Source organism: Haplochromis burtoni, unplaced genomic scaffold (genome assembly GCF_018398535.1).
Source record: "Haplochromis burtoni strain Fernald_Lab_line unplaced genomic scaffold, NCSU_Asbu1 Contig_244, whole genome shotgun sequence".
Taxonomy (NCBI): Eukaryota; Metazoa; Chordata; class Actinopteri; order Cichliformes; family Cichlidae; genus Haplochromis; species Haplochromis burtoni.
In genome coordinates this window covers 602,262-614,801 of record NW_024582605.1, presented here as the reverse complement: position 1 = coordinate 614,801, position 12,540 = coordinate 602,262, and the positions used below count along the sequence as shown (strand labels likewise).

At 42.8% G+C, this 12,540-nt stretch overlaps 1 protein-coding gene across 1 annotated transcript; it reads right to left on the bottom strand.

Moving 5' to 3' along the window:
- Window positions 1-207: 207 nt before the first annotated feature.
- LOC102314501 (transmembrane protein 26) lies at window positions 208-8,611 on the bottom strand. The gene is made up of 4 exons (XM_005938174.1): window positions 8,418-8,611; window positions 7,358-7,502; window positions 6,129-6,857; window positions 208-369 (listed from the first exon to the last, which is right to left on the bottom strand). The coding sequence occupies exons 1-4, from the start codon at window positions 8,609-8,611 to the stop codon at window positions 208-210; spliced, it is 1,230 nt and encodes a 409-aa protein (XP_005938236.1).
- Window positions 8,612-12,540: the final 3,929 nt, after the last annotated feature.

Here is a 12,540-nt window from a genome sequence, read left to right as displayed (position 1 = left end):
ACCAAGCCAAATGTTTGCTAGTTGAGGAAGAAAGAGATAACTTTTGACCCACTTAGGGTCTGTCAATTTCATTTTTTTATGTTTTTGTGTGAATTTGCAATGCTCACCCCACATATGAAGAGATTTGCATTGTATTTGTACTTGGTCCAAATGGCAGAATGAGATCTTTCTGTTTAATATTTGCAGAAATTTCTTTTCAGCCTACAATCACTGCTTTATATTCTGCTCTCTGCAGTGGGCACCCACATCCAGGCGCAAGTCTTTAACCGAGAAGAAGTTGTAGGCTGTGTTGGTAAAATACAGTCCAAATGAGTCAGGAGTAGCTAGTCCCCCTTTCGTGGGGGACAGAATTAGGACATCAGCTTCACACTGTGGAGACAGCACGAGGCATATGGCTCACACAAAACTTGAGCTGAATTCAAAAAATGTGTTTGTTCATCGAGTGCTCTCAACTGTCCTAATTATGTCGTCCAGTCAGACAGTCGACTGTATTTCCTTATTAGAGCTGGTGTCCCGACGAGGCCCCTGGCCTCTATGACCAGAGGCCATGTTGTAGATCGGAACTGGGTAAAATGGCAGCTCTCCCAACTCAGAGAAACTGGGGAATGGCAAAGGAGGAAGCCAATTAATATTTCAACAATACACCCTCTGTGGCCGGAGATTGACTGACTAAACTGCTAGCTGTCAGAGCAGTTATCTCCAATACAGCCATGTGGCTTGGAATTCACAATGCCCTGTTTAGAAAGGGATTTCACATCCGTTGCTCATTTTTGCATTCTGTACAAAAATGGGTACAGACACAATTAACACTGGGGATAAAAATGAAATGAATATAAATAAGGCTGAGGGACAACACGTCAAAGTTATCACACACCTGAGGAGCAAATGCTCTTTTCTAACTTTTATTTGTCTTTGGATCCGAAAGGCGCCGAAGAGAGCAAAGTCATTAGGAACGCAATGCCCTAACTTTCAATTGAAAGTGTTGCTGTAATAACCATTGCCAAAATGTTACTGTCTGAAATGATGCTCAAAACTGAGCATAAAAGTGTGCTTTATTTGTTTAACAAGGACGCTTATGAGTATGTTTCAAAATTGTTTTTGCCAACCTGGCAAGAGTTGATTTCTGTATTTGAAGTCCTCACCTTCAAAGGCGGTTTTTTGAGTACATTAAAGTAGATTATAAACCAGTGCGATCTGCAAAGTTAAACCATGGTCATCTCAAGAGGTTTTAGACATGATTGCACAGTGATTATAGAAATCTCAGAGTCCGACTTTTAATAGTTCAGCTGAACCAGATGTTTTCTGTTGTTAATTTTAAACTAGCCATTCAATTTTGCGGAGGACTGGAATGGACTCCAGTTCCCTTGGATAAGTGGAAGAGGGTGGATGGATCGATGGATTTTATCGGATTTTACCAGCAATGGTACAAATAAACACTATGAGACAAGGTTCGATTTTATTATACATCTGTCAACCTTTAGATGAATCATGATAAGAGATCACCAGCCCTGCAGCGAATCCCCAGTTTTTCCTTGTAAAATCAGGTGGCTTTTCTACCTATCCAATTTCCGTCAGCCTTTGAAAATAATCAACTTCCTGTAATACAAAATGGACCAATTTAATTCCACATGGGCTTAATCACTACCTGCTTTTATACTGGTTAGAATATTGTAAGGTTAATAATGAATGACTGAGTTGAGTACATATTCAAGCTTTAAGCAAAGAGATGTTAAATTATTGTCACACCATAGCCTAAAGCCATTTTTGTACATGCACTGCAGCCCAACATTTCTACATGGGTACCATATTACCCTCACATGCAGAGATGCGTGTGAGACCATAAACATCCAGTACAGAGCCTGCCAGCTCACTATTGCCAGTTCTGTGTTATGTCTGATTGTGCCAATCTGCGATGATATGAGAGCCGTCTGATAACAGTCAGATCTGTTCACAGCAACTGAATCCTGCCTCCTGTGCACTGCCTAAACTTAACTAAAAACTAACAAAGTTGCAACATTTGACAATGAAAACTTTCAAATAATGTCTCGATCTCTTTCTCCTGAGATATTGTGAACAAGCTTATATTAGCTGCACACATCCTTACCATCCACAGAGACAAGCTGACTGACCAGTCTGATATCGTGGCATGAAAGGGCAACTTCCGATTGGTTCACATTGATGTGCACTGCAGTAGACTAACAATTAGCTGTTCAAAAGACTTGCAAAGCTGTTTGCAAAGACAGGGGCCTTCCATTACTTACTATCACGTTAGAATTAGATGGAAACCTTGGGCTTTAGTAGGAAATCAGTTGTGTCACAAGGTAGAAAAGGAGTGTGATGCAATGCCATTTCAGTGTGATGTCAGACTAGCTAATCAGTAAACAACACTTATGAAGCTTTAATAGGGTTTTTTGACCTAGCTGTAGTCAGGAGCTGTTATAATGAGGTTATAGTACTGCAAAGCCTCCTAAGAAGGAGATCAGGGTGTGTGATTCAAGAAGTAATTACTGTTTGCATAGTGTTGTTGGTCTCATTCTAATGTTAAAAAAAATAAGGTTAGATATGGAAAAATCACCAGACTTAAACCACTGATGTAGCAAATCACAAAGTTTTCCATTTCTGGCTGTCATTGTTCTTCATCCAGCAGGTGTTAATTGCCGTGTTTAGTGCCTTGTTAGCGTTTTAATTGTTATTTGTGTTTCAGGGTAAATGTAATCTTATTGGTGTCCAGTCAATGTGGGCCCCACAGACTGCTGATCTATGGTGTGCACTCTCCACAGAAAGCCACCGTGCTGTCAATTACGTTGTTTACCACAGCTCGATGACCAATTTCATTGAATCTAGTGTCTGTTTCTTTGCGCTGGAGAAGTTTAATTGCTTTATTATTACTAGACCATCTGTTCTTAATAATTAACAGCATTAATATGTTAATCTCCACTGGATCGGGAAGGGATGATAAGGCAGAAATGGTGAAGTTACCGATTTGTCATAAATTAGACCTGCATGTTACCTCTGTGCCACACTGCTGATTCAATCTTAAAATCCTACACCATGTGGAAACAAGACAAACATCCCCGATCCACAAACAGCAAAGTAAAGCTCATTAGTTTCCATCGGCGGTGGTGCACGAGGCAGTGTCAGCCGACTCCTCAGCCACCTGTCAAAAAGTTGGGGGGAGTTCATTTGAAGTTTGCCTTTTGTTTTCACTCTTCCTTGTCTCGCTGTAACATTTCAGTGGCATTTTGACGGGTTTATCTGTAGGATTGGAGGCTGATGAGGCAAACCTTGGCGTGTTTGGACTTCCTGATTAGTTGACACAAAACAGGGAGATTGTGGCATGTGGTGAGAAAGCTCGGCGCTGTCATGGGAAATGCACCTGTTCAAGTTGAGTGAATTTCTCTCTGGCTTTGCCTCTGCCTCGCTTGTTCCTCGCTCTGTTTCTCCCTTTTCAGTGGAACTTGTGCAGCCTTCATGTTGTGGTAGACCTATCAATACCATTTTTTAAGGAAAAATAGAGAAATCCTGATAAAATGGGGTAAAAGGTATAACAACTTACCACATTGTGCGCATTGAACTCTCTGCTCATCTTAACCTCGTCCCTGCCTCTGCAGAATAAATAAGTAAAAGCAGGTAGTTGCATTGATTACATGTAGTGTGACACATGCAGGCGCGTGAGTCTGAGCTTATGAGAGCAACAATGCTTTAGTGCTCGAACGCTGGTTGAGTACCTTCGGTGTGAGTAATACGCCCATCACTCCACCAAATGATATGTTGTCAGCGATCAGTCATTTCGCTTTGTCCTCAGAAATATGATCATATAAGTAAGTTTAAAGGACTTAAAGGGAAAATATAAAGCATGCAAAGACCTGATGAAAGGATGTAATCAAAGAATTCCACGTGCATCACCCATTTTTCCCATGTGAACAGGACACAGTTAAATGCTTGTAAGGGCTGAATTGAAAAAAAAAATACATCCATGTGCAGTGGAGTCGCAGGCTTTGAGTTGCCACGCTCGCTTCCTCGCTCTCTATCTATGTAGGGCAGCCCGTGGATCAGCTGACATCCCCATCCTCCCACACACCCACACAATCTTGTTAAAGCATGCAGTTAATCTGAAGAGGAAAAGGACTCTCATCACAACCAAGCTTTCATCACCCTATTGTATTGCCCACATCAAGCTGTCACAGGAATATCGGATTCTCCCCAAACTCAGGTGCTTAGGACGAGCGGCACCCTCCCATTGGCTCTGTGTGATGTCATTTGCCTGGGAGTGACTTCGTAAACCGGGCATTATCTAGTACTAGAAAGCATAAATGGCAGAATTAACATCCCAGTGGGAACTTTCTATTATTATTTTCTCTTCTTTTCTCTTAAAAGTCGACTCTGCCTTTGATATTTTGAACCGAAGCACTGCCACAGAGGAAATACGGCAGCGCTCTACAGGAAGTCCTCCAGAGGTGGCCCACAGTCATCGTTTTAGGGAATCTTTCCTCATAATCTATGCATTGGACAACAGAGGGAGGAAAACACTCAAATGCTCTCTTCCACTCTCCTCCAGCACTTCACGGTTCTGTCGCTCTTTCATCGAGAGCTCGTTGAAAACAAAGAGTCCCAACTCGTCCAGAGCCCCAACAGCTCCTATCATCACCTTGGAGGCCAGGTGAAGTGCAGCAATTTGATGAAAAACAGATACGGGGCATGTGCTGGAAAGGCCTCTGATTGAATTGCCACTCTATGCCACAGCCGCTCTTCATTCTCAACCTGCGCAACACAGCGTTGCAGGCGAGAGAGAGGGTCATCACGGACCTCGTTCCACAGGAGAGGCAATGTCTGAATGGGAGGTTTGGGGGGGTGAGGAGGGGAGGGGTGCAGCTGTTTATCCCCCCCTACCACCACCGTTAACCCCCCAGCTTGAAGTGGCTCGAAAACCTTGAGACTCCGGACTTCAGCTCAAACATTTCATTGTCCTTTTAGGCTCTCAAAGAGCAGTCTCTCTTTTGTGGGCTGTGGAGCAATATCTCAAAAGCACCTTCCATCTCTCTGTATAGAGAGAAGGCGAGAGCAAATCATGTTGAACTCAAACAACTCCCACATAATCACGAGTGTGCTTTTTCAGACATAATAAAAATGCGCCGAGCTCTCAAACAGACTTCCATGGTCTGATTGTGCTCAAGAGGAAAATGAAACCTTGAAAACTGAAGCAAGCCTCGTCACTCTTTATGAAACGTCTCCACATCGACTGCATTTGACTATTAATTACAAGCCCGCTGCCCGAAGGTGCCTACATCTTTCTAATTCATTCATCACGTGCAGTCCTGCCACCATCGAGCCCTACAGAGAGACTCAAAGAAGACGATATTATACCAAAACCAGACAAATGCCTCCTGCCGCTGCTGCTGATGCTGCTGTGGTGTTGCTGTCTCACTGTTTTGGTTTTTTTTCCCTCTGTGTAACTATAGCATGTATGTTACAGTCAAGTAAACAAAGCAGATGCTTGCTGTGCCTTGGTTGACTTGGCAACACTGCCATCTCATGGCGAGCAGAACAAAACAAACAGCACTGTGCTTTCCTCATATATCTTTATTAGAAAATGCTCATCCACCAGCAAGAAAAGACACATCATCAAATTTTAAAAAAAAATTATTACATAGAACATCGAATGCCATGATTACCAACCTTATTTGGTTAAAAACACAAGGACATATCATGATGCAGTCATACTATTCCATATACTAAGCTCTTGTTTATTGAGACCAGTTTGTTGAAGTGTAAAGTTCCCTGATGTATTTATCTTGTTTCAGCTACCTTGTTATTTGCTTCATACTATTAAAGAGATTGACAGTTCTTTGGAACTGATTTTCTCGAGCAGAGAAAGCTCCCGTGATGGAAACACCACTTTTATCAAAGGGAGTTGCATAAATTCATCTCTGATCTTTTCAATGGGGACTTACTCTCTTTTCTTGTGCTCTGTTTCTAGTCGCTGAACCTCCAGAGAGCTGAGACTGTCTCTAAACGAGGCTGAGATGTAAGAGATGGCAGATGGGTTTAGACTTCATTCTTGGTGAAAGCTATTCCCTCCCTCCTGGGGGCCGGAGTCATGCCTCACGGCATTTTGAGCCTTTCTATACCTGGACACCTTTCTGATCTTCCTCCCTCTCGGTCCCCTTCTTCATGTCTATATGACAGCTCTGCTCTTCCCAACATTCGTCTTTACCCACTTCTTCTTCCACCTCCTCCTCCTCCCTGCTGCCCCCATGTGCTTGACACTGCTGCACCAGAGCAGTGCATCTCTCCAGCCCAGATACCTGCTGCTCACACTGCACCACAAATATTCTGTAGAGCTCCAAAAGAACAATGAGGATATTCTTGCAGGTGAAGAAAATCATCAGCTGGTTGAGCACCTGCTCTTGCACCATGAGGTAGAACCGGTAGAGCAGGAACGGGCCATCTTGGAGTCCTACTGTGAGCAGCAAGCTCCAGACTTCGCTGGAGCAGCAGGAGGTGAATGAGGGTGGAGCCCCGGAGCAGCAGAAGGGACCACCCTTGCTGTCTTGAGAAGGCCCCGCCTTTGGGGGTCGTGTCTGAGTGAGAACCAGAGGAAACTGCATGAGCGCCCAAGAGAACAGGGCCAAGCCGATGATGACAACTGCCTGGTTGGTTTTGACTTCGGGCTCCTTGAAGGTGTCGAAGATGTCCAGGATGTCAGCACCCAGTCCCACATTCACCATGAGAAGCTGTGAGAGTTGGTCACGTGACATGTCCCCCTTGGGCATTAGCCAGCGACCCAGAACCAAGACTATCAGCATGGTTTGCTCCAGGCCAGCTACCCAGTTCTCTGGGTCCAGATCCTTAATCCCCTGGATAAATAAAACAGTGGAAGTCGTCTAGTCATGTTGAAAGTGTTTGCAAGGGTTCAGTGTTAATGAATAATCAAATAAACCAGCCATCTCCTCTCTGTTTTTAATATAAGTCGACTGTTTTGTGTCAAGGTTCATTACGTTTATCCTGAAAGCACCCACCCTCGCCCTTGATATTCTACAATATTCCCAAAACGGGAAGATCTTCACGTTTCAAAAGCTGCCACCCAGCCTTGAGTACAGCCATGGGGCAAAAAGCTCCCAAATCCTACATGAAAGAAATTTCACTAAGACCATCTCACAAGGGAAGAGATCTAAGAATTTTTCAAGCAGGAGCCTATCTGGACTTCATCTCTGTGTGTCTATTACACATTTCCTGCAACTAATAGTTTATCCACCCCCTTGCTAGATTTAAATCTTATCTGATATCAGGTGTTGCTTTAATGTGGCTGCGTGGAGGGTTGAGGCAGGCAGGGCAGTTTTGTTGGTGGGACGCCTACCGCTGAGATCGGGATGTGAGCCAGCAAATGAAGCTCATGGCCCGAGGAATTGTTGAAAGGCAGCTTGGACTGTAGCAGGCTCAGCTCCAGAAACCAAATGGACGGGATGACAGTACTGAGGTACAGGAAAACCATGGGGGAGAACCTAAAAGAGGATCACCAAAGGAGAGGGAAAGAGGGGGTTAGGTTATTTATAGAAATTTGCTTCTTCTTTTTTTGCCACCCACTAAAGAAGAAAGAGTCCCTTTTTCCCCATAGGAAGCATCGAATTTCAGACAGGCAATTATTCTCATCATATATGCAAATCCCACTTGACAGTGCAAAGCCTTCTCCATGAGGACAGAACTTCAAAGTAAGACTCAGTGAGAAAGAGAGAGGCCCGAAGAAAGCTCGCATCTGACGATGTTCAGTTCGTGAGCTTTTGAATAAGACATAGCTTGGTGTTGAATGAGGTGTGACACTAAATGCTCATATCCATTTGAAGTCAGTTGATGTTTTTTTTTTCCTTTCTTTCTTTCTTTCTTTCTTTAAAAAAAAAAAAAGCTTGTTGGTCAAAAATGAGTCGAGCCAGAAGGAGACATTTACTCCGTGAGTGGATAGGAGAGGCTGTGACATTGATGTGATGGTAGGCTCATAATACAGTTCAGTGAAAGACAGCAGTAATACAGCAGAGGAATATGTTTGTCTTTGATGGACAGTGAAAGAGAGAAAGAGCTGCGGATGATAAGAGAGAATTTAGTGGCACAGAATATCGCAGGCCTTTACAAAAGCCGCCTCGGGCAGATGGGTTGTAAAGAGTTTGCAGCTACAAGTTTAGGAGTTATTTACTCCCTAACACCAAACAGGTTTATAAAGTCTGCCTGCATCTCACTCCCCATCCTCCCAAATCTGTTCTGTGCTTTGTACAGTGACCTTGGGTTTTAGAAAGGTGCCCACAAATTAAAATGTATTATTATTATTATTATTATTTAGGAAGAAGCAGAGGGCTAACATCTGGCTTAAAATTGACTGAGCCTCAGTGTGTTATGCAGAAAGGAAAATCATGTCAAATGTGTTTTACCATTTCCACTCTGCATTACGGGTGCATTTCAAAGTGATGGCCATTTCCACACCCAACAGAGCCACGCCTGTCAGCAGCAGCCAATAGAGTGGCTCCTCTTTAACAGCTACAACTCGCCATACCGTCACCACCCCGTGGACAGCAAATAGGAAGCGGCTCAGCAAGGCCAGCAAGACATTCAGGAGGCGACACATGGTGCACCAGAGAAAACCTGCAGAGAAGATCACTTTAGAAGCACAGAAGTGACTTTATTATCATATGTACATTTGAATATTACTAAACAATGAAAATCATATTTTTTCCACACTCCCTTCACACGTTGTTATTTATTACATTTATTATACATCATTAGGTTTTCTGAAGATCACTCTTTGTTATTATGATAATTAAGGGTTTAAATTATTAGCTTAGATTTAGTAACCTGGGGGAAAAAATACTGTAAAAATTATGTTATTAAATTGAGACATAAAATGAAATAAAAAAAAAATGAATCACAAAATATACAAAACAGCTGCAAGTGAAAAATCAAATCACTTTGACCAAAAGAAAATTTACATTTGTCTATTTACAAAAAACTAAAAGCTTACAAGTTTACAACAGCGAGTCTTTATTGTTGTTTCAAACCTTCTACAGTGTTGTGTTTGCATTATTATTGCATTTTTGAATGCAATCATAGTCCCACATGGTTCCTGCAGAGTAAAGAATGGACTACTTTAAAACAATTTGATTTTTGCAATGACAAATTTGCGAAATAAAAGCCACTTAACCACACTCATCATTAACCGCTGCTCATCATCACCCAGTTCAGGCTTCATTATCAGTAACTACTGCACGATGTGCGCAAACAGCCCTCGCTGTCAGTTAGTTAGCCAGGAGGATGAAAGCCTCTGAGCTTTGGGGGAAATCAAAGCAAGCAGTGATTAGTAAGGAAGAGTTAGACAAACTGATCTGCAGTCAATATTAAAGCACTCCCAGAGGCTTTGCACGGGCTTGCTGGAATTTGATCCCTGAATCGCCATGGATTATCGTGATGACTTGAAAGTGGTACCAAAATGGGAGCACCCTGGTTTTGTAGTTATAAAGATGCATCATGCCATACCTGCAGGTTTAACTCCGACCCTCTCTCACACCCAGTACCTCCCTTCCACAGGCATATATATATATATATATATATATATATATATATATATATATATATATATATATATATATGTGTGTGTGTGTGTGTGTGTGTGTGTGTGTGTGTGTGTATGCCTGTATATTATGTGACTTCTTAAACAGTGTACAGAGTCTCTCACAAACTTTAGTCTTTATCTTGTGGATACAAGCAACACTTGTATGACTGCTTTTAACTATTAAATGCATTCGCCTCAGTCAGTGTGTTACTGTTGTTGTGTGTGTCAAAAACCGAGCCGTGTGTGTTAGTGTTTTAGAGTTTGAAAAAGAATTCATGCACTATGTATTGTGCAGCTGCATGCAGTACAAACCTACAGGATAAGCCGGGAGTCCTTCTTGAGATCAGTCTCTTCAGTGTATTTTCCAAAGGTTTTAGATGCTGTGCAGTGGAAAGTGATAGTAACCCAACAGTCACCCACAGTGACCTGCCCTCTGTGTCTGATTTATGCCTTTTAACTGACAGCCACCTCCTAGACCCTGCGGAAGAGTGAACATGTCAGAGGTGTGTATTCCCGCACGTACGTATGTGTGTTCAGTGGGGAGTGACTACTGTTCGAGTTCACTGGAGTATCAGCGAGGAGCAGTGTGATCCACAAGTGTTTATGTGCATGTGTGTGTCTCCATCCTCTTGGTGCCATCATGTGAGATAAAGCTTCCTGCTCCTTGCGCCCACATCTTCATTGCCATCCGTCATGATGTCATCTCCCCTGGCCCAGAACAAAGTTATCTCCTTGGGAGAAGCCAGCCTGTCGCACTCCCTGTTCGGAGTGCACGCAGCCCTGCCCTGCTCCCACCCATGCCTGCTCTGTAACTGCAGCGCTGGTCCTGATAACTGCCCCACTCCGTGGCCTCTGTGCACACAAAAACATGGAGCAACAAGAGGAAAAGGAGATGCTGATGGGCCTCTGAACAAGCAACTGCAGGAGTGTGTGGGTATGTTACTGCGGTTGCATCAGAATGAGGATGCTGCGTGGGTGGAAGCTGTCCAGGAACGTCAATCTACTAAACCAGCGAAGCGAAGCGAAGACAGATGACTGACAATCATAACAGAGAGGAGATTGCTCTTCCCTGCCAATGAGGCATTTTTAAACCTGCAGCATTTGGTTGGTTTTGTTTGACTATTTGGGGACTGAGGAAGCTATTGTTTTAACATTAGCACCACTTGGAGTTTCATCATCATCATCATTAAATCTCACATTTGTTCTCTGTTCAAGCTCTACCATCTCTATCCAAAATATTTGCCTCTGAAGCTGCTGCCACTGCATTCAGCAACAGCTCATCAGCTTTATTGGTTGGGTGGTCTGAGTAGGTGCCTTTATATGAGGCTATCACTTTTGACTGAACTTGTTTTCCTGCGGCATCTCGGGTGGAAAAAATGAAAAATGCAAAGTTAGTGACTGTATGACCAAAATAATGAGCTGAAAAGAAAAAAAGACAGATTGATTGAGTCATTGGAGTGAATTTAATCATCTTATTTGATATTTATTAATGTAAAAATACTGACTACTGATGCTACGAGGTGTGTCCCTACTCATTACTACGCACAAAAACACAACTAGACCGCGTGCTCTTGTTCCAAAACTGAGACGAGATGAGTGATATTCACACTTCTCCTGAGGCTTTGCTTATTGCATTGTATGAACATCTATAGTGCTGGTGGTAAGCAGACTGATGGAGTATACATTGGAGGTGGCTGCTCAAATGTTTTATTTTCATTTATTTATTTATTTCAAGCATTTATTTTTATCTTTATTTATTTATTTTTATCAGTTATATCCGAGAGCCTCACCTGAGATCGTCATGGAGAAGAAAGTCAGATGAGCACAATGATGGGCACGACCTAATTCTCTTCCCTAGGCTGGAGCCTAGCTGCCATAGGGCCACACACCCTGGACAGGTTGCCGGTCTGTTGCAGGGCTAACATTTAACACATGTCAATCAAAATTTTGCAGAAATATATAAATATAACCCAGAATCACGGCAAAACGTGTAACAGACACGCCGGTCCATCGTGTCAATTTCCCGCTTTGCCTCTCCAAAACGTCAAAGGGACACATGCAGACGTTGCATTACCAGCAGGGGGAGATGATAAATGTAAAGGCAAGAAGTCGATAGCAAGCTAAACACGTGAAGTACGTTCAAAGTCCTTAATCATCAGAAGCGATTAAGCTGGTGGCTTTACGTGTAAATGTGTTAATAATGTCTGTTTAAATGCTTTGCTGTGATTATTTTCATGTTGGCTTGAAATAAAATATTTGTACTGCCACTTACTGTGAGTGTCGTTTTCACACTTTAGAAAGGCAACATGTGAAATGGATATTGTGGACCATCGTGTCTATCACACACTTTGCAGTGATATCGGGTTGGTGTTTACACCACTCTTCGGACTAGGAAGCTACAGTAATGTGCAACAGTGTTGAGCCTTCATTTCCTCTGCAAGGAAAATGGGAAATATGTGCAGTGTTATTGAAACATGTACAAACATACATGGAAATACAGTATATATGGCAAAAATAGAGTTTGTACAATCCTAAAGAGCCTTTATTCTCCAACTTAGTCTGAACTCTTGTCATTTCCTAAAGTTTCTTCGGGAATAGTTCTCCAGGCTTCTTGAAGGATATTCAAAGCTCTTCTTTGTATGTTGGCTGCCTTTTGGTCTGTTCTCAGTCAATGCTTCAATAATGTTGATGTCCAGGCTGTGGGGAGGCCGATCCATGACTGGCAGGCAGTGTGTTAGGGATCATTGTCAGGCTGAAAAATGAAGTTGTTGTCAATCAGAAGCTTTCTAAATGGCATGGCAGATCACTGACTGTACTTTTCTGTGGTCATATTTCCATCAGTTTTGATTGCCAACACCACCGGCTGAAATACAGCCCCACATGCTGAATTCCTTCTGCCACGATCTCAGCTATTAGCTCTCTGGGAATCGCTTTGTTGGTTTTGTGTC

Excerpts from the sequence above, each read along its gene's own strand:
- LOC102314501 (XM_005938174.1), bottom strand. The coding sequence starts at position 8,611 with ATGTGTCGCCTCCTGAATGTCTTGCTGGCCTTGCTGAGCCGCTTCCTA. Across the intron at positions 7,503-8,417 it reads CGTAATGCAGAGTGGAAATG|GTTCTCCCCCATGGTTTTCC; the intron begins GTAAAACACATT and ends ATCCTCTTTTAG. Across the intron at positions 370-6,128 it reads AAGATCAGAAAGGTGTCCAG|TGTGAAGCTGATGTCCTAAT; the intron begins GTATAGAAAGGC and ends CTGTCTCCACAG.